The 22,268-nt window shown below is 39.7% G+C and overlaps 1 protein-coding gene and 1 long non-coding RNA gene across 3 annotated transcripts in view; one reads left to right on the top strand and one right to left on the bottom strand.

Moving 5' to 3' along the window:
- The first annotated feature begins 321 nt into the window (after positions 1-321).
- Positions 322-22,268, top strand: part of FIG4 (FIG4 phosphoinositide 5-phosphatase) — a 136,656-nt gene continuing 114,709 nt past the window's right edge. The window contains exon 1 of one of the 2 annotated variants that reach the window (XR_014267497.1): positions 322-614. Coding sequence is in view for 1 of the 2 variants with exons in the window: in XM_082475147.1 (XP_082331273.1) it covers positions 549-614 (66 nt within the window). In the remaining variant the exon portion in view is untranslated. The remainder of the gene's footprint in view (positions 615-22,268) is intronic. The other variant, XM_082475147.1, reaches the window with a different exon arrangement.
- The window catches only part of LOC309667197, a 403,215-nt gene continuing 400,436 nt past the window's right edge, over positions 19,490-22,268 (bottom strand). The window contains exon 2 of the long non-coding RNA XR_014267610.1: positions 19,490-19,609. This is a non-coding gene — a long non-coding RNA (uncharacterized lncRNA). The remainder of the gene's footprint in view (positions 19,610-22,268) is intronic.

Raw genomic sequence — 22,268 nt, 5'->3', positions numbered from 1 at the left:
CAGTGAAAGAACGTTGTAGGTTTCCAAGAACTCAAGGGCAGAAGCAGGCAGGGAAAAACAGACCAACTTGGGAATGGATCTATCTGCAACTCGGAGAACCTCTTCAAAAGAAGCAATCCAGTCCCAAAAGATCCACTTTTCTAAAGAGAAGGACCAGATAAACGAGAGATTCCACTAAACCAGCAGCTCTTTTCCCCGCCCACTTTTTCTCTTGCCATTACCAAAGATGGCGCTCTTTGCTTCCTCCCTCGGCAGTACGCAGGTTCTGGGAACCTCTACACGACCTCTCTATGGTGCACCCTCCAGCCCCGCCCCCTCCGTGCCTGGGGCTGGGCTTGCCTGGAGGTGGGGCGTAGGATCCGGAAACACTTAAGCTGTATTAGTTGGTCGTCTATATATTTATCGCCCAGGCGGTGTTTTTCCCGGCTGAAGCTGGGGTGCAGGGTCTGAGACGTCTTCTCTTCGAGTCTCCTGGGGCAGTCCAGAGGCTGCCACAACCTGGGCCGCGGCCTGGGTCCCTGCCGTGGGGGCCCCCATTAGCTCGGGCCATGCCCGCAGCCGCCGCCCCCATTATCAGCTCGGTTCAGAAACTGGTCCTGTACGAGACTAGAGCTGTGAGTACTCTGCGCAGTGGAGCGCGGGCGGGAGGATGGCGGCCGAGCAGGTGTGGGGCAGAGGCAGCATTCCCCCCCCCCCCGCCCCCCCATTTTCCCAATTCCCTAATCCCAGCGGCGGGAATATGCCTGAGGGGGCTTCGCCCAGTTATCGCAGCCAGGGCTTTTGCACGTAAACATTTCCACTTAAAAGCCACGGTCGGAACACACTGGCAACAGGTGTTTGTGGTATCTCAATAACTGTTAATGAGGTTTTATACGAGTTACTGAAATTCTTTGCAACTTTCAGGAAGTCTTAGAGTTCTACAGTTCACTGGTTACAATACAGGCAGGGGTATGGAGAATGTTTTTGACCTGTGAATCGGTAACTTGTCTGTTTTCCTGTTCCATGGCATAGCATCGCTATGATTTATGTTAATTACGTGCGCTTTTATTGCTGACATTTTTGGTTCTCTTTATTTGAAAGGAAAGAAAAACTTATTCTGTTTAAAGACAGTTGATTTGTTGGGGTAACATTATTTTGCTTTTCTCTTGACTTTTTTCCAACACATTTTATTTTGTTTTATTCAAATTGCCATGAAAATAGTTGCTAGTAGAATAAGCAGATTCGTTTTTATGTTTAGGTTACTAGTTCCCTAAAATTTAGGGAATGGTGTTTATAGACATACGTACTTTGTCGTTTGTGTGGTTGGAAAATAAAGTATACTTTTTTAAATTGGGGTAACAGTGATATTAGGGTCTGTGTTTAAATTACACTTTATGGTAACAAGATTGCATGTGCTGGAAACGTGCACAGTACTCTTCCTTGTGCTATAGAGTGTCTTATAAGGCACAGTCAGTGGAACTTGGGTTGTCTCTACTAGATAGAAGAGTATAAGAAGGTACTTATCCTAACAGTTTCTCAGTTATAACAGGGTCCTAATAGCTTGTCTGCCTCAGGTCATCATTAGTGTAGAAACACTGTTGACCCTAAATTAGTTTTGGTGACAACTTCATTTGATTAGATCCAGACCAGAAGATGAAATTACCTAATATACTGTATTTGCAAATATCTTCAGTTGTCCTCTGAGGAGAGCTGTACAGAAGTATCATTTTGAAACAAAACCTTCTGCTTTCTGTACAAGTGCTGATAAATGTCCCTAGGTAGAAACATACATACTATATTTAAAACACAGAAATTTCAGCCCATTAATAAGCTGAACATTCATGAGGACTGGCTGAGATGTGAGTGTTCTTTCTAAAGCACAATTCATATTATAGGGCTTTTCTGCTCAGAACCCTTCAGTGGCTCCCATTCTGAGGAGAGTAAACTCTGTATCTCTTAGTTGCCTGTTTAGTTACTGGCAACTAAATAAATCCTAGGAATTAAAAACAAATGGTAGCAGGTTGTATTAATGAGACTAATAGCTAATGCTTTTGGAAGAGTTCTATGCCAGGCACTGGTTAAAGCGCTCTACATACTTTCTTATTTAATCCTCATAAAACTTCTAAGGGGCAAATGTTGTTGCTATTCCTGTTATTATTTGGTGAAGAAGAAAAATGAGGCAAAACAGGTTAGGACAGTGCTGTTGAATAGTGTGGGCTGGCCGCTGGTGCCAGGCATAGATAGTTTGTAACTGGATGGCAACAAATTGCATATAGAAATTGAGAGTGATTAGAAACTTTTACAGCAATTTGACAGAGTAATTGTATTTCAGATGAATCAGCTGAACATTGGGTTTATGGTTTATGTGTTTGGCTTTCTGTTTTTAGCTTTGTTATGGAAATTTCAAGCAAATACAAAGTAAACAGAATAGTATAATAAACTCCCATCTAGCCATCACCCAGCTCCAAAATTACCAACATTCTGTCATCCTCTATTATCTGTAACTTGTTCCACTTCCCACCCACAACTTATTATTTTATATGGTTCTTTTTCTTTAAAATTTACGTAAATCGAAATGCACAAATCTAAGCTATAGAATTCGGACAGAGTATACATGTGTTAACCACACGCCTATGTTGCTGTGGAAAGTTCCCTTGTGTCCCTATCCAGTCAACTGCCCCCTTTCCCTTCCTGGCAACTAATATTCTGTTTTTTAAATGTTAGATTAGATATGCCTGTTCAAGAATTTTATGTGAATGGAATTGTACAGTACACACTGAAGTCTAGTGTCTTTTGCTCAGCATAATGTCTTTGAGGTTCATCCATGTTGTGTGTATCAGTAGTTTGTTTCTTCTTCTTATTGAATAGTCGTCCATTGTATACATATTCCACAATTTGTTTATACGTTTTCCCTATTGACTTAGACTGTTTCCACATTTAGGCTGTTGTTAATAAGCCAGCTGTGAACATTCTTGAACAGTTATATTTGTAGACATATGTTTTCACTTCTCCTGGGTAAATACCTCTTAATGAAATTGCTGGTGATAGGGTTGATGTTAGGTGGTTGCACCATTTCACACTCCCATCAGCAAGGTATAAAAGTCTTCATTGCTCCATATCATTGCTGGCATTTAGTGTTGTCAGTCTTTTTAGTTTTAGTTATTCTAGTGGTGTATACTGGCGTCTTATTATGGTTTTAATTTGCATTCCCCTAATGACTAGTGATGTTGAGCATCATTTCATGTACTTATTGGCCATTTTCATATCTTCCTTTTTGAAGTGTCTGTTCAAGTCTTTTGCCCACTTTAAAAAATTAGACTGCCTTTTTATTATTGATTTGTAGGAGTTCTTTATATATTATGGAATCAAGTCCTTCATGATATATGTATTGTGAATATTTTCTTTCAGTCAGCGGCTTGCCTATACATTTTATTAATGATCTTTTTTTCAGCTTTATTGAGGTATAATTGACAAACAAAATTGTAAGATATTTAAGGTGTGCAATGTGATGATTTTATGTATATATATAAAATTTTATATACATATATACACATTGTGTTAGCAATCTGTTGATGAACAGAAGTTTTTAATTTCAATGAAGTATAATTTATCAGTTTTTTTCTTTCATTTCATTGCTTTCTGTATCCTATCTAAGAAACCTTTGCCTACTCCCTGAACACAAAGATATTTTCCTATGTTTCCTCTAAAAGATTTATACTTTTAACTTTACTTTTAGGGGTGTGTTTCATATTAAATTAATTTTGTGTATGGTGTGATGCAGGGATTGCATTACTTATCTATTGTGGTATAACAAATTACCTCCAAACTTAATGGCTTTAAACAATAACAAAGGGGCTTCCCTGGTGGTACAGTGGTTGAGAATCTGCCTGCCAATGCAGGGGGCACGGGTTTGAGCCCTGGTCTGGGAAGATCCCACATGCCGCGGAGCAACTGGGCCCGTGAGCCACAACTACTGAGCCTGCGCGTCTGGAGCCTGTGCTCCGCAACAAGAGAGGCTGAGATAGTGAGAGGCCCGCGCACCACGATGAGGAGTGGCCCCCACTCGCAGCAAGTAGAGAAAGCCCTCGCACAGAAACGAAGACTCAACACAGCCAAAAATAAATAAATAAATTTATTTAAAAAAATATATATATAAACAATAACAAACATTTCGTATTTCACAGTTTCAGTAGATTGGGAATCTGGGTGTGACTTAGCTGAGAGCTTCTTACTTAGGATCTCATGAAGTTGCAGATGTCAGGTGGGCTACAGTCCTCTAGACTGGGCTGGAGGATTTACTTCCAATATGGCTCACTCACATGCTTGGTAGTTGAGCTGGTTGTTGACAAGAGGCTTCAGTTCCTCACCTAATGGGCATTTCCATAGGACTCCTTGAGTGTCCTTATGATGTGGTAGCTGGATTTGTCCAGAAAGAATGATCCAAGAGAAACAAGGGCGAAGCTGCAATGTCTTTTGTGACCTAGCCTCAGAAGTCACACGCCATCATTTCTGCAATATCCTATTGTTCATGCAGACCAGCCCTGTTCTGTGGTAGGGGACTATACGAGGGCATGAATACCAAGAGATGAGAGTCTTTAAGGGTTCTTGGAGGCTGGCAACCACAGGGATTGAGGTTCACTTTTTTCCATACATCAATTGTCCAGCCTCATTTGTTGAAAAGATTATCCTTTATTTTATTGAATTTTTTGGTATTCTTGTGAAAAATTAGTTGAAGAAATGTGAATTGATTCCTAAACTCTCTATTTTGTTCCATTGATCCATTTGTTCTTCTTTATGGCATTTCCACCTTGTCTTGCTTATTATGGTTTTATAATAAGTGTTGAGATCAGGAAGTGTAAGTTTTCCAACTTTATTTTTTTCCAAAGTTGTTTTGCCTCTTCTAGATCCTATGCATTTCCATATGAATTTTACAATCAGCTTATCAATTTATAATAAAAAGCCTGTTGGGATTGTGATTTGGATTTCATTGAATCTATAGATCAAATTTGGGGAGAACTGAATCTTAATAATATTGAATCTTTCAATTCATGGTGTATTTCTCCATTTAATAGGTCTTTACTTTTTCTCAGCAATATGTTGTAGTTTTCAGTGTAGAAGTTTTATATGTCTTTAAAAAACCTATTCCTAAGTATTTTGTGAACTTTTATACTATTGCAAATGGAATTTTAAATTTGATTTAACAATTGATCATTGCTAGTATACAGAAATTGCTTTTTATATATTGATCTTATATCCTGAAACCTTGCTAAACTCACTGTGTTGAGAAGCTGCAGCTGGTGTATTGAATTAAGAATATGCAGATTATGACTTGCTGAATGAGGGGGCACAAGCCATCCATAGGGGTTTGGCAGGTAGCTCTCTCAGTATCTGAGCTCTCACTCTGGGGACATGAAACCATGAGCTTGTTTTGATTGAAGGCATAGTTCGAATACATCCACACAAAGGAAGTAGAGTCACAAAATTTATTACTTATATATCTCAGAAATGTTGGGGGGAGGCACAATGAACCAGGGGAAGGGCAGTCCTCCATCTCAGTTCACAAGCAAACAGGAGATAGAAAGCAGGGTAGCAAGCACCTAGTACATTTAAGGTGGTTGGGGTAGAGGTCACTAACTTTTTGAGGGCTTAGCTGTAAGTGACTGTTTTAAAAGGTGCCCCGGGAAAAGCAAAGCAGGAATTTATGGCAGGACTCCGAAGCTTGGTGTTTATCTAAATGTCCGCACTGTTGGTATGAGCAGGGTAGAACACTGTAAAATGCCTAGGCAGCAACTCAAAATAGTGTTTTTTCTCGTCACACTCACTTATTCTAGTAGCTTTTTTGTCATTTCCTTAGCATTTTCTACATGAATATTTCTATCATTTAGGAAGAGGAACACTTCTTCCTTCCCAGTCTGGATGCTTTTTATTTATTTTTTTCTTGTTTTATGACCCTGGCTAGGACTTCTAGTACAAAGTTGAATAGAAGTGGTGAGAGCAGACATTTCCTTGTTTTGTTCCTGATCTTAGAGGAAAAGTATTCAATCTTTCACCATTAAGTGTGATGTTAGCTGTGGATTTTCATAGATGCCCTTTATCAGGTTGAGGAAGATTTCTTTCCGTTACTAGTTCGCTGAGAGGTTTTTTTAAAATTTTATTTTATTTAAAAAAGTTTTTTAATGAGTATACTATTTTGTTGACATTTAAATTTCATCAACAATGAGCTCAAATATATGCTGGCCATATGTTCAGAGTTTTGAAATAAAGATAAAAGAACAGACAGCTTTAAGGATGCAATGTATTTAACACTGCACAATATATTCAACAAATAGAGACAATCTGGTGGGGTGGTTTAACTATATAACTATGCACTTAGGAGCACAAGTATAGGGACAAGCCCTGCTATTGGAGGAAAAACCCACCATTCAGGACTGAATAGAGGTCCTTGGTTGCTAACAGAATCTCCCCTTGACTTCAGACTTGAGACAAACCAAGGAGTCTGTCCGTATACAAAAACCACTGAATTCAGGACAAACAGGATAGATTGCCAAGAGCCAACTCGGATTGTGAGCAGGGTTAGCTGGAGGCTGGAAATGTTGCAGGTGAAGTCTAGGATCTGTAGATTAGAGCAGCAGACTTCTAAAAAATTCTTGTTTCCAAACAAGTTCCTAAGATGCTTTTCCCAAACAGGAGGAGGTCTTTTTTTTTAAAATCATGAATAGATGTTGAAATTTGTTACATGTTTTTTCTGCATCTGTATATGGCATTGCCTTTCTTTGCTTAGTATGGTGGATTACATTAATTCATTTTCAAATGTTAAAAAAAAAACTTGAGTTTTTTTTTTTTGTTTTGTTTTTTGGTATATATTACTTGGTCATGCTGTGTTATTGTCTTCATATATTGCTAGACTCTATTTGCTAATACTTTGTTAAGGATTTTAACCTTTATGGTCAAGCTTTTGATTTATCATTTTCTTTAACATCTTTGTCTGATTTTGGTGTCATGGTAACTCTGGCATCATAAAATGAGTTGAAGTGTTCCTTCCTCTGTTTTCTGAAAGTGGTTGTGTAAGATTGGTATAGTCGATTTACAATGTTATATTAGTTTCAGGTGTACAACATAGTTATTCTATATTTTTATAGATTATATTCCATTTAAACTTATTATAAAATATTGGCTATATTCCCTGTGCTATACAATATATCCTTGTGGCCTATTTATTTTATATATACTAGTTTGTACTTCTTAATTCCCTACCACTATCTTGCCCCTCCCCCCTTTCCTCTCCCCACTGGTAACCACTAGTCTGTTCTCTATATCTGTTTGAGTCTGTTTCTGTTTTGTTATGTTCATTCGTTTGTCTTATTTTTTAGATTCTACATATAAGTGATAACATATAGTGTTTGTCTTTCTCTGTCTGACTTATTTCACTAAGCATAATACCCTCCAGGTGCATCCATGTTGTTGCAAATGGCAAAATTTCGTTCTTTTTTATGGCTGAGTAATATTCCATTTTACACACACACACACACACACACACACACACACACACACACACACATACACATACACACACACACACACACACCCCACATCTTTATTCATTTGTTGATGGACACTTAGGTTGCTTCTGTATCTTGGCTATTGTAAATAATGCTGCTGTGAACATTGGGGTGCATTATCTTTTCAAATTAGTGTTTTTGTTTTATTCAGATATATACCCAGGAGTGGAATTGCTGGGTCATATGGTAGTTCTATTTTTAGTTTTCTGAGGAACCTCCAAATTGTTTTCCATAGTAGCTGCACCAATTTACATTCCCACCAACAGTATAAGAGGTTTCTTTTTTCTCCACATCCTCACCAATTTGTGTTCTTTTTGATGATAGCCATTCTGACAGGTATGAGGTGATATCTCATTGTGGTTTTGATTTGCATTTCTCTCGTGATTAGCATCCTTTCATGTGCCTCTTGGCTGTCTGTATATCTTCTATGGAAAAATGTCTATTCAGGTCTTTTGCCCATTTCTAATCAGGCTGTTTGTTTTTTTAATATTGAGTTGTATAAGCTGTTTGTATATTTTGGATATTAACCCCTTATCAGTCATATCATTGGCAGATACTTTCTCCTATTCAGTAGGTTGTCTTTTCATTTCATTGATAGTTTCCTTTGCTGTGAAAAGCTTTTAAGTTTAGTTAGGTTCCATTTGTTTATTTTTGCTTTTGTTTCCTTTGCCTTAGGATACAGATCCAAAAAAATATTGCTGCCTATGTGTTCTTCTAGGAGTTTTATAGTCTCTGGTCTTATATATAAGTTGAGAATCCATTTTGAGTTTATTACTGTATGTGGTGTGAGAAAATGTTCTAATTTCATTCTTTTTCATGTAGCTGTCTAGTTTTCCCAGCACCACTTATTGAAGAAACTATCTTTTCTCCATTTTATATTCTTGCCTCCTTTGTCATAGATCAATTGACCGTAAGTGCATGGGTTTATTCCTGGGCTCTCTGTTACATTGATCTATGTGTCTGTTTTGATTATTGTAGCTTTGTAGTATAGTCTGAAGTTAGGGCAACTGATACCTCCAGCTTTGTTCTTTTTTCTCATGATTGCTTTGGCAATTCAGGGTCTTTTGTGGTTCCATGTAAATTTTAGAATTATTTGTTCTAGTTCTGTGACAAATGTCATGGGTATTTTGATAGGGATTGCATTAAATCTGTAGATTGCTTTCAGTAGTATGGTCACTTTAACAATATTAATTCTTCCAGTCCATGAATATAAGATACCTTTCCATTACTTTGTATTATCTTTAATTTCATTCATCAGTATTTATAGTTTTGAGAGTATAGGTCTTTCACCTCCTTGGTTAAGTTTATTTAACCGTAAGTATTTTATTTTTTTGATGTGAATTTAAACAAGGTTGTTTTCTTGCTTTCTCTTTCTGATAGATCATTATTAGTGTATAAAAAAGTAACAGATTTCTGTGTATTAATCTTGTGTCTTGCAACTTTACTGAATTCATTTATTATTTCTAATAGCTTTTTGGTGGAGACGTTAGGGTTTTCTGTATATAGTATCATTCATCTGCAAATAGTGACAGTTTTACTTTTTCCCTTCCAATTTGGATGCCTTTTATTTCTTTTTCTTGTATAATTGCTGTGGCTAGGACTTCCAGTACCATGTGGCAAGAGTGGGATCTTTGTCTTGTTCCTGATCTTAGAGGAAAAATTTCAGCTTTTCACTGTGAGTATGATGTTAGCTGTGGGTTTGTCATAAATTGCTTTTCTATGTTGAGATATGTTCCATCTGTATGAACTTTGATTCGAGTTATTACCATGAAAAGGTTGAATTTTGTCAGATGCTTTTTTTGCATCTATTGAGATGATCAGGTGATTTTTATCCTTTGTTTTGTTAATGTGATGTATCACATTGATTGATTTGTGGATATTGAACCACCTTGCATCCCTGGAATAAATTTCACTTGATCATGTGTCTGATCCTCTTTATGTATTGTTGAATTTGGTATTTTGTTGAGGATTTTTGCATGTATATTCATCAGACATATTAGCCTGTAATCTTCTTTTCTTTTCTTTTCTTTTTTTCTTGTAGTGTTGTTGTCTGATTTCAGTATCATAGAATGAATTTGGGATTATTCCATTCTCTTCAATTTTTTGAATCATTTGAGAATGCTAGGTATTAGCTCTTTATATGTTTGGTAGAATTCCCTTGTAAAGCCATCTAGCCCTGGACTTTTGTCTCCTTGGAGGTTTTTCTTTTATTACAAATTCATTTTCACTACTGTGATCCATCTTTTCAGATTGCCTATTTATTCCTGATTCAGTCTTGGAAGAGTGTACGTTTTTAGAAATTTAACCATTTCTTCTACGCTGTCCAATTTGTTAACATATAAATGTTTGTAGTAGTATTCTCCTAAGATTTTTTGTATCTCTGTTATATTGGTTGTTATTTCTCATCTTTCATTTCTAACTTTGTTTGTTTGGGTCCTGTGGTTTTTTTTTCTTGATGAGCCTGGCTAAAGGCTTATCAATTCTGTTTATCTTTTCAAAGAAACAGCTCTTGTTTTCATTGATCTTTTCTTCTTTTTTTTTGTTTGTCTCTATTTCATCTCTGATCTTTATTATTTCCTTCCTTCTGCTGACTTTGAGCTTTGTTCTTTTTTCCCTTATTCCTTTAGATGGTAGGTTAGGTTGTTTATTTGAGATTTTTCTTGTTTCTTAGGTAGACCTGTATTGCTGTAAACTTCCGTCTTAGGACTGCTTTTGCTGCGTGCTGTAGATCTTGGAAAGTTGTGTTTTTATTTTCATTTGTCTCGGGGTACTTTCTGATTTCCTCTTTGATTTCTTCATAGACTCATTGACTCATTGGTTTTTTAGTAGCAGGTTGTTTAGTCTCCACATGTTTGTGTTTTTCCCGTTTTTCTTCCTGTACTTCATTTCTAGTTTCCTACTGTTGTGTCTGGAAAAAATGCTTGATATAATTTTTGTCCACTTAAATTTGTTGAGACTTGTTTTGTGGCCTAGAATGTGGTCTGTCTTGGAGAGTGTTCCATGTGCAGTTAAAAAGACTGTGTATTTTGCTGGTTTTGGATGCAAATTCCTGTGGATATCTATTAATTTCAAAGGGTCTAATGTGTCATTAAGACTACTGTTTCCTTATTGATTTTTTTGTCTGGATGATCTGTCCATTGATGTAAGTGGGGTGTTAAAGTCCCCTACAACTAGTGTATTATTGTAAATTTCTCCTTTTATGTCTGTTAATATTTGCTTTATATATTTAAGTGCTCCTATATTAGGTGAATATATGTTAATGAATGTTATATCCTCCCTTGTATTGATCCCTTTATCATTTTTTTTAAACATCTTTATTGAAGTATAATTGCTTTACAACGGTGTGTTAGTTTCTGCTTTATAACGAAGTGAATCAGTTATACATATACATATGTTCCCATATCTCTTCCCTCTTGCATCTCCCTCCCTCCCACCCTCCCTATCCCACCCCTCTAGGTGGTCACAAATCACCGAGCTGATCTCCCTGTGCTATGCGGCTGCTTCCCACTAGCTATCTATTTTACATTTGGTAGTGTATATATGTCCATGACACTCTCTCACCCTGTCACATCTCACCCCTCCCCCTCCCCATATCCTCAAGTCCATTCACTAGTAAGTCTGCATCTTTATTGCCGTCCTGCCCCTAGGTTCTTCATGACCATTTTTTTTTTTTTTTAGATTGCATATATATGTGTTAGCATACTGTATTTGTTTTTCTCTTTCTGACTTACTTCACTCTGTATGACAGACTCTAGGTCCATCCACCTCACTACAAATAACTCAATTTCATTTCTATTTATGGCTGAGTAATATTCCATTGTATATATGTGCCACATCTTCTTTATCCATTCATCCGATGATGGACACTTAGGTTGCTTCCATGTCCTGGCTATTGTAAATAGAGCTGCAGTGAACATTTTGTTACATGACTCTTTTTGAATTATGGTTTTCTCAGGGTATATGCCCAGTAGTGGGATTGCTGGGTCGTATGGTAGTTCTATTTTTAGTTTTTTAAGGAACCTCCATACTGTTCTCCATAGTGGCTGTATCAATTTACATTCCCACCAACAGTGCAAGAGTGTTCCCTTTTCTCCACACCCTCTCCAGCATTTATTGTTTCTAGATTTTTTTGATGATGGCCATTCTGACTGGTGTGAGATGATACCTCATTGTAGTTTTGATTTGCATTTCTCTAATGATTAATGATGTTGAGCATTCTTTCATGTGTCTGTTGGCCATCTGTATATCTTCTTTGGAGAAATGTCTGTTTAGGTCTTCTGCCCATTTTTGGATTGGGTTGTTTGTTTTTTTGTTATTGAGCTGCATGAGCTGCTTGTAAATCTTGGAGATTAATCCTTTGTCAGTTGCTTCATTTGCAAATATTTTCTCCCATTCTGAGGGTTGTCTTTTGGTCTTGTTTATGGTTTCCTTTGCTGTGCAAAAGCTTTTAAGTTTCATTAGGTCCCATTTGTTTATTTGTGTTTTTATTTCCATTTCTCTAGGGGCTGGGTCAAAAAGGATCTTGCTGTGATTTATGTCATAGAGTGTTCTGCCTATGTTTTCCTCTAAGAGTTTGATAGTGTCTGGCCTTACACTTAGGTCTTTAATCCATTTTGAGTTTATTTTTGTGTATGGTGTCAGGGAGTGTTCTAATTTCATACTTTTACATGTACCTGTCCAATTTTCCCAGCACCACTTATTGAAGAGGCTGTCTTTTCTCCACTGTATATGCTTGCCTCCTTTATCGAAGATAAGGTGACCATATGTGCATGGGTTTATCTCTGGGCTTTCTATCCTGTTCCATTGATCTATATTTCTGTTTTTGTGCCAGTACCAAACTGTCTTGATTACTGTAGCTTTGTAATATAGTCTGAAGTCAGGGAGCCTGATTCCTCCAGCTCCATTTTTCGTTCTCAAGATTGCTTTGGCTATTCGGGGTCTTTTGTGTCTCCATACAAATTGTGAAATTTTTTGTTCTAGTACTGTGAAAAATGCCAGTGGTAGTTTGATAGGGATTGCATTGAATCTGTAGATTGCTTTGGGTAGTAGAGTCATTTTCACAATGTTAATTCTTCCAATCCAAGAACATGGTATATCTCTCCATCTATTTGTAACATCTTTAGTTTCTTTCATCAGTGTCTTATAATTTTCTGCATACAGGTCTTTTGTCTCCTTAGGTAGGTTTATTCCTAGATATTTTATTCTTTTTGTTTCAATGGTAAACGGGAGTGTTTTCTTAATTTCTCTTTCAGATTTTTCATCATTAGTAGATAGGAATTCAAGAGATTTCTGTGCATTAATTTTGTATCCTGCTACTTTACCAAACTCATTGATTAGTTCTAGTAGTTTTCTGGTAGCATCTTTAGGGTTCTCTATGTATAGTATCATGTCATCTGCAAACAGTGACAGCTTTACTTCTTCTTTTCTGATTTGGATTCCTTTTATTTCTTTTTCTTCTCTGATTGCTGTGGCTAACACTTCCAAAACTACGTTGAATAATAGTGGTGAGAGTGGGCAACCTTGTCTTGTTCCTGATCTTAGTGGAAATGGTTTCAGTTTTTCACCATTGAGGACAATGTTGGCTGTGGGTTTGTCATGTATGGCCTTTATTATGTTGAGGAAAGTTCCCTCTATGCCTACTTTCCGCAGGGCTTTTATCATAAATGGGTGTTGAATTTTGTCAAAAGCTTTCTCTGCATCTATTGAGATGATCATATGGTTTTTCTCCTTCAATTTGTTAATATGATGTATCACGTTGATTGATTTGCGTATATTGAAGAATCCTTGCATTCCTGGAATAAACCCCACCTGATCATGGTGTATAATCCTTTTAATGTGCTGTTGGATTCTGTTTGCTAGTATTTTGTTGAGGATTTTTGCATCTATGTTCATCAGTGATATTGGCCTGTAGTTTTCTTTCTTTATGACATCTTTGTCTGGTTTTGATATCAGGGTGATGGTGGCCTCGTAGAATGAGTTGGGGAGTGTTCCTCCCTCTGCAATATTTTGGAAGAGTTTGAGAAGGATAGGTGTTAGCTCTTCTCTAAATGTTTGATAGAATTCGCCTGTGAACCCATCTGGTCCTGGGCTTTTGTTTGTTGGAAGATTTTTTTTTTTTTTAATTTTTTTTAACTTATTTATTATTTATTTATTATTTATTTTTGGCTATGTTGGGTCTTCGTTTCTGCGCGAGGGCTTTCTCCAGTTGCGGCAAGCGGGGGCCACTCCTCATCGCGGTGCGCGGGCCTCTCACTATCGCGGCCTCTCCCTCTGTGGAGCACAGGCTCCAGACGTGCAGGCTCAGCAGTTGTGGCTCACGGGCCCAGCCGCTCCGCGGCACGTGGGATCCTCCCAGACCAGGGCTCGAACCCGTGTCCCCTGCATTGGCAGGCAGACTCTCAACCACTGCGCCACCAGGGAAGCCCTGTTGGAAGATTTTTAATCACAGTTTCAATTTCAGTGCTTGTGATTGGTCTGTTCATATTTTCTGTTTCTTCCTGGTTCAGTCTCGGCAGGTTGTGCATTTCTAAGAATCTGTCCATTTCTTCCAGGTTGTCCATTTTTTTGGCATAGAGTTGCTTGTAGTAATCTCTCATGATCGTTTCTATTTCTGCAGTGTCAATGGTTACTTCTCCTTTTTCATTTCTAATTCTATTGATTTGAGTCTTCTCCCTTTTTCTCTTGATGAGTCTGGCTAATGGTTTATCAATTTTATCTTCTCAAAGAACCAGCTTTTAGTTTCATTGATTTTTGCTATTGTTTCCTTCATTTCTTTTTCATTTATTTCTGATCTGATCTTTATGATTTCTTTCCTTCTGCTAGCTTTGGGGTTTTTTTGCTCTTCTTTCTCTAATTGCTTTAGGTGCGAGGTTAGGTTGTTTATTCGAGATGTTTCCTGTTTCTTGAGGTAGGCTTGTATTGCTATAAACTTCCCTCTTAGCACTGCTTTTGCTGCATCCCATAGGTTTTGGGTCGTCGTGTCTCCATTGTCATTTGTTTCTAGGTATTTTTTGATTTCCCCTTTGATTTCTTCAGTGATCACTTTGTTATTAAGTAGTGTATTGTGTAGCCTCCATGTGTTTGTATTTTTTACAGATCTTTTCCTGTAATTGATATCTAGTCTCATAGCGTTGTGGTCGGAAAAGATACTTGATACGATTTCAATTTTCTTAAATTTACCAAGGCTTGATTTGTGACCCAAGATATGATCTATCCTGGAGAATGTTCCATGAGCACTTGAGAAAAATGTGTATTCTGTTGTTTTTTGGTGGAATGTCCTATAAATATCAATTAAGTCCATCTTGTTTAATGTATCATTTAAAGCTTGTGTTTCCTTATTTATTTTCATTTTGGATGATCTGTCCATTGGTGAAAGTAGGGTGTTGAAGTCCCCTACTATGATTGTGTTGCTGTCGATTTCCCCTTTTATGGCTGTTAGTATTTGCCTTATGTATTGAGGTGCTCCTATGTTGGGTGCATAAATATTTACAATTGTTATACCTTCCTCTTGGATCGATCCCTTGATCATTATATAGTGTCCTTCTTTGTCTCTTGTAATAGTCTTTATTTTAAAGTCTATTTTGTCTGATATGAGAATTGCTACTCCAGCTTTCTTTTGATTTCCATTTGCATGGAATATCTTTTTCCATCCCCTCACTTTCAGTCTGTATGTGTCCCTAGGTCTGAAGTGGGTCTCTTGTAGACAGCATATATATGGGTCTTGTTTTTGTATCCATTCAGCCAGTCTGTGTCTTTTGGTGGGAGCATTTAATCCATTTACATTTAAGGTAATTATTGATATGTATGTTCCTATTCCCATTTTCTTAAATATTTTGGGTTTGTTATTGTAGGTGTTTTCCTTCTCTTGTGTTTCTTGCCTAGAGAAGTTCCTTTAGCATTTGTTGTAAAGCTGGTTTGGTGGTGCTGAACTCTCTCAGCTTTTGCTTGTCTGTAAAGGTTTTAATTTCTCCATCAAATCTGAATGAGATCCTTGCTGGGTAGAGTAACCTTGGTTGTAGGTTTTTCTCCTTCGTCACTTTAAGTATATCCTGCCACTCCCTTCTGGCTTGCAGAGTTTCTGCTGAAAGATCAGCTGTTAACCTTATGGGGATTCCCTTGTGTGTTATTTGTTGTTTTTCCCTTGCTGCTTTTAATATGTTTTCTTTATATTTAATTTTTGATAGTTTGATTAATATGTGTCTTGGCGTGTTTCTCCTTGGATTTATCCTGTATGGGACTCTCTGTGCTTCCAGGACTTGATTAACTATTTCCTTTCCCATATTAGGGAAGTTTTCAACTATAATCTCTTCAAATATTTTCTCAGTCCCTTTCTTTTTCTCTTCTTCTTCTGGGACCCCTATAATTCGAATGTTGGTGCGTTTAATGTTGTCCCAGAGGTCTCTGAGACTGTCCTCAGTTCTTTTCATTCTTTTTTCTTTATTCTGTTCTGCAGTAGTTATTTCCACTATTTTATCTTCCAGGTCACTTATCCGTTCTTCTGCCTCAGTTATTCTGCTATTGATCCCGTCTAGAGTATTTTTAATTTCATTTATTGTGTTTTTCATCGTTGCTTGGTTCCTCTTTAGTTCTTCTACGTCCTTGTTAAATGTTTCTTGCATTTTGTCTATTCTATTTCCAAGATTTTGGATCATCCTTACTATCATTATTCTGAATTCTTTTTCAGGTAGACTGCCTATTTCCTCTTCATTTGTTAGGTCTGTTGTGTTTTGACCCTGCTCCTTCACCTGCTGTGTGGTTTTTTGTCTTCTCATTTTGCTTATCTTACTGTGTTTGGGGTCTCCTTTTCACAGGCTGCAGGTTCGTAGTTCCCGTTGTTTTTGGCATCTGTCCCCAGTGGCTAAGGTTGGTTCAGTGGGTTGTGTAGGCTTCCTGGTGGAGGGGACTAGTGCCTGTGTTCTGGTGGATGAGGTTGGATCTTGTCTTTCTGGTGGGCACGTCCACGTCTGGTGGTGTGTTTTGGGGTGTCTGTGGCCTTATTATGATTTTAGGCAGCCTCTCTGCTAATGAATGGGGCTGTGTTCCTGTCTTGCTAGTTGTTTGTTTGGCATAGGGTGTCCAGCACTGTAGCTTGCTGGTCGCTGAGTGAAGCTGGGTCTTGATGTTGAGATGGAGATCTCTGAGAGATTTTCGCCGTTTGGTATTACGTGGAGCTGGGAGGTCTCTTGTGGACCAGTGTCCTGAAGTTGGCTCTCCCACCTCAGAGGCACAGCCCTGATGCCTGGCTGGAGCACCAAGAGCCTTTCATCCACACGGCTCAGAATAAAAGGGAGAAAAAAATAGAAAGAAAGAAAGAGGATAAAATAAAATAAAATAAAGCTATTATAATAAAAATTAAGAAAAAGTTATTAAGAAAAAATTTATTAAGAAAAAAATTTTTTTTAATTTGTAAAAATAGATTTATTAATTTTTTATAAGAAAGAATAAGAAAAAAATTAAGAAAAAATTTCTTAAGAAAATTTAATTTTTTAAAATAAAAAATATGAATAAACTTATTAAAATTTTTTTTAATTTCTAAAAATAGAAAATAAGGAAAAAATTATTAAGAAAACATTTATTAGGAAAAAAAGTTTTTTAAGTAAAAAAAACCCAAAACAACAACAAAAAAAACGGACGGACCTAACCCTAGGACTAATGGTGAAAGCAAAGCTATACAGACAAAATCTCACCCAGAAGCATACACATATACACTCACAAAAAAAGGAAAAGGGGAAAAATTAAGATATCCTGCTCCCAAAGTCCACCTCCTGAATTTGGGATGATTCGTTGTCTATTCAGGTATTCAACAGATGGAGGCACATCAAGTTGTTTGTGGAGCTTTAATCCGCTGCTTCTGAGGCTGCTGGGAGAGATTTCCCTTTCTCTTCTTTGTTCTTACAGCTCCCAGGGTTCAGCTTTGGATTTGGACCCGCCTCTGCGTGCAGGTCGCCTGTGGGCGTCTGTTCCCCGCCCAGACAGAACGGGGTTAAAGGAGCAGCTGCTTCGGGGGCTCTGGCTCACTCAGGACGGGTGGAGGGAGGGGTACGGATGCGGGGCGAGCCTGCGGCGGCAGAGGCCGGCGTGACGTTGCAGCAGCCTGAGGTGCGCCCTGCGTTCTCCCAGGGAAGTTGTCCCCGGATCACGGGAGCCTGGCAGTGGCTGGCTGCACCGGCTCCCGGGAGGGGCGGTGTGGAGAGTGACCTGTGCTCGCACACAGGCTTCTTGGTGGCGGCAGAAGCAGCCTTAGCGTCTCTTGCCCGTCTCTGGGGTCCGCACTGATAACCGCGGTTCGCGCCCGTCTCTGGGGTCCGTGCTGATAGCCGCGGCTCGCGCCCGCCTCTGGGGTCCGCGGTGATGACCGCGGCTCGCGCCCGTCTCTGGAGTTCGTTTAGGCAGCGCTCTGAATCCCCTCTCCTTGCGCACCGCGAAACAAAGAGGCAAGAAAAAGTCTCTTGCCTCTTCGGCAGCTGCAGACTTTTTCTCGGGCTCCCTCCCGGTTAGCTGTGGTGCACTAGCCCCCTTCAGGCTGTGTTCATGCCGCCAACCCCAGTCCTCTCCCTGCGATCTGACCGAAGCCCGAGCCTCAGCTCCCAGCCCCGCCCGCCCCAGCGGGTGAGCAGACAAGCCTCTTGGGCTGGTGAGTGCTGCTCGGCGCTGAGCCTATGTGCGGGAATCTCTCCATTTTTCCCTCTGCGCCCTTGTTGCTGTGGGATCCGCGCTGATAGCCGTGGCTCACGCCCGTCTCTGGAGCTCGTTTAGGCGGCGCTCTGAATCCCCTCTTCTTGCGCGCCACAAAACAAAGAGGCAAGAAAAAGTCTCTTGCCTCTTCGGCAGCTGCAGACTTTTTCCCGGACTCCCTCCTGGCTAGCACCGAAGCCTGAGCCTCAGCTCCCAGCCCCCGCCCGCCCTGGCAGCTGAGCAGACAAGCCTCTCGGGCTGGTGAGTGCTGCTCGGCACCGATCCTCCGTGCGGGAATCTCTTCGCTTTTCCCTCCGCACCCCTGTGGCTGTGCTCTCCTCCGTGGCTCTGAAGCTTCCCCCCTCTGCCACCCTCAGTCTCTGCCTGGGAAGGGGCTTCCTAGTGTGTGGAAACCTTTCCTCCTTCACAGCTCCCTCCCACTGGTACAGGTCCCCTCCCTATTCTTTTGTCTCTGTTATTTCTTTTTTATTTTGCCCTACCCAAGTACGTGGGGATTTTCTTGCCTTTTGGGAGGTCTGACGTCTTCTGCCAGCGTCCAGTGGGTGTTCTGTAGGAGCAGTTCCACGTGTAGATGTATTTCTACTGTATCTGTGGGAAGGAAGGTGATCTCCGCGTCTTACTCTTCTGCCATCTTGCCCAGACCTCCCTTTATCGTTATATAATGCCCTTCTTTGTCTTTTGTTATAGACTCTGTTTCAAAGTCTATTTTGTCTGATATGAGTATTACTACCCCAGCTTTCTTGTTTTCATTTGCATGAAATATTTTTCCAGCTGTTCATTTTCAATCTGTGTGTTTCTTTAGCTCTGAAGTGAGTGTCTTGTGGGCCTCATATGGATGGGTCTTGTTTTTTAATCTGATCAGGCACCCTGTGTCTTTTGATTGGAGCATTTAGTCCATTGACTTTTTTTTTTTTTTTAATTTTTGGCTGTGTTGGGTCTTTGTTGCTGCGCACGGGCTTTCTCTAGTTGAGGTGAGTGGGGGCTACTCTTCATTGCGGTGTGCGGGCTTCTCATTGAGGTGGCTTCTCTTGTTGCGGAGCACAGGCTCTAGGTGCACAGGCTTCAGTAGTTGTGGCACACAGGCTCAGTAGTTGTGGCTCACAGGCTCTAGAGCGCAGGCTCGGTAGCTGTGGTGCTTGGGCTTATTCGCTCCGCGGCATGTGGGATCTTCCCAGACCAGGGCTTGAACCTGGGTCTCCTGCCTTGGCAGGCAGATTCTTAACCACTGCGCCACCAGGGAAGTCCAGTCCACTGACTTTTTTTATTTTTTTAAGTTTTTTTATTTTTGGCTGTGTTGGGTCTTCGTTTCTGTGCGAGGGCTTTCTCTAGTTGCGGCAAGCGGGGGCCACTCTTCATCGCGGTGCGCGGGCCTCTCACTATCGCGGCCTCTCTTGTTGCGGAGCACAGGCTCCAGATGCGCAGGCTCAGTAGTTGTGGCTCACGGGCCCAGTTGCTCTGTGGCATGTGGGATCTTCCCAGACCAGGGCTCGAACCCATGGCCCCTGCATTAGCAGGCAGATTCTCAACCACTGCGCCACCAGGGAAGCCCAAGTCCATTGACATTTAAAGTGATTATTGATAGGTTTGTACTTAACTGCCATTTTGTTACTTGTTTCTGGTTGTTTTTGTAGTTCTTCTCTCTTCTTCTTTTAGTTTCTTTCCTTGTGGTTTGATAGTTTCTTTAGTGGTATGCTTGTGTTTCTTTCTTGATCATTTTTATGTATCTATTTTAGGTTTTTGATTTGCGGTTACCATGTGGTTCATATATGTTGACACATTGACTATATCTACTTGTTTTAAACTGGTAGTCATTTAAGTTCAAACACATTCTAAAGGTCTATATATTTTTACTCTCCTCCTCACGTTTTGTGTTTTGTGTTTTGATGTCATGTTTTATATCTTCATGTTTATCCCTTAACTGTTTGTTGTAGTTATAGTTGATTTCACAATTTTTTTTGTCTTTTAATCTTTATACTAGCTTATTTAAGTGATTGATCCACAGTCTTTACTATATATTTCTTTCCTATTGTGATTTTTTCCTTTCTTATAGATTCTTACTTGTTGTAGCCTTTTCTTTTCCACTTAGAGAAGACCCTTTAACATTTTTTTTAGGATAGGTTTAGTATTGATGAACTGTTTTAGTTTTTGCTTGCCTAAGAAGTTCTTTATCTCTCCTTCAATTCTGAATGATAATCTTGCTGGGTAGAGTATTCTCAGTTACAGGTTTTTCCTTTTCAGCATTTTAAATATATAATGCAACTCCCTGTGGCCTGCAAAGTTTATGCAGGAAAATCAGCTGATAATCATATCAGATTTCCTTTGTGTGTGACACCTTGTTTTTCTCTTGCTACCTTTAGAATTCTCTTTTTTTCTTTAACTTTTGCCATTTTAATTGTGATATGTCTTGGTGTGGGTCTCTTTGGCTTCATCTTTTTGGGGACTCTGTGATTCCTGTGCCTGGATATCTGTTTCTTCTTCAAGTTCAAGAAATTTTCAGTCAATTTCATCAAATACATTTTTTAAAAAAGATTTATTTATTATTTATTTTTTTAAAATTTATTTTTGGCTGCATTGGGTCTTAGTTGTAGCATGTGGGATCTTCATTGAGGCATGTGGGATCTTTCATTGTGGCGCGCGGGCTCTTTGCGGCACGTGGGCTTCTCTCTAGTTGTGGCATGTGGGTTTTCTCTTCTCTAGTTGTGGCACGCAGTCTCCAGGGTGTGTCAGCTCTGTAGTTGTGGTGTGCAGGTTCCAGAGCACATGAGCTCTGTAGTTTGTGGCACGCAGCCTCTCTAGTTGAGGCATGCCAGCTCAGTAGTTGTGGTGCATGGGCTTAGCACGCCGCCGCATGTGGGATCTTAGTTCCTTGATCAGGGATTGAACCCGTGACCCCTGCATTGTAAGGCGGATTCTTTACCACTGGACCACCAGGGAAGTCCCTCAAATACATTTTTTTTTTTTTTCTCAAATACATTTTTGACCCCTTTCTCTCTTTTCCTCTGGCACCTCTATAATGTGAATATTTGTACACTTGATGTTGTTTCAGAGGTTCCTTAAACTGTTTTCATTTTTTAAATTTGCTTTTTTTTTTCTTTTTACTTCCTAGATTGGGTGATTTGCATTATACTATATTCCAGATCACTTATGCGTTCTTCTGCATCATCTAGTCTGCTGTTAATTCCTTTTAGTGCTTTTCAGTTATTATATTCTTTTGTTCTGACTGGTTTTCTTTTTATATTTTCTAGTTCCTTGTTAAAATTCTCAGTTTGTTCATCTATTCTTTTCCCTAGTTCAGTTAGCATTCTTATTACTAATAGTTTGAACTTTGTCTGGTAAATTACTTACCTGTGTTTCTTCAGTTGTTTTTTGTGTTTTTTTCCCTCGTTCTTTTAGTTGAAAGAAATTCCTCTATCTTCTCATTTCACTTAACTTTCTCTGCCCTATGAAATTAGGTGAAATAGTTACCTAGCCTGGTATTGAATGGTGTCCTTTTGTGGGAGTGTCCCTATACAGTCTGCATGTACCCAGTGGCTTTGGTGCGAGAGCTAGATCTGTTGTGAGCATGAGTCATGTCTTCCTCCATGGTGTGCTGGTAGCTATCACCTTGGTAAGAGGTGGGCCTGGGGATGGAGGGGTTGGAGCCACAGCCAAGTGTGAACCAGGGCTTCTCTCTGCTCATTGGTCTACACCACCCTATCGGTGGTGGGGTCAGATCCCAAGTTGCTGGAGGGTCAGGTCTGAGCTGGTTCTGTTGCCTCTAAGTGTGTGCTCTGCCCCCTCCCAGCTTTGGCACCTTCACCCCAGAGGGGAGCAGTGCTGGAGAAAGAGGGGCCAGAGTGGGCGCCTGCTGTAGGTCAGGGCACACTAGGGCAATCTCAGCACAGCAGTCAGAGTTCCATATTGCTTCCAATTTTTTGCCTCCATGAGCACCAGGAGTGGCTGCCCTTGTCCCATTCAGATGTCCTGCTGGTCCAAGCTGGCTCTGTCCCCCAGAGTTGCACACCCTCCTCAGTTGCCGCAACCTTTACCCTAGTG

This window comes from Balaenoptera physalus (assembly GCF_965194825.1).
Source record: "Balaenoptera physalus genome assembly, chromosome: 9".
In the NCBI taxonomy this organism is placed as follows: Eukaryota; Metazoa; Chordata; class Mammalia; order Artiodactyla; family Balaenopteridae; genus Balaenoptera; species Balaenoptera physalus.
The sequence above is the reverse complement of the archived record's forward strand: the minus strand, read 5'-3'. Positions and strand labels throughout refer to the sequence as shown.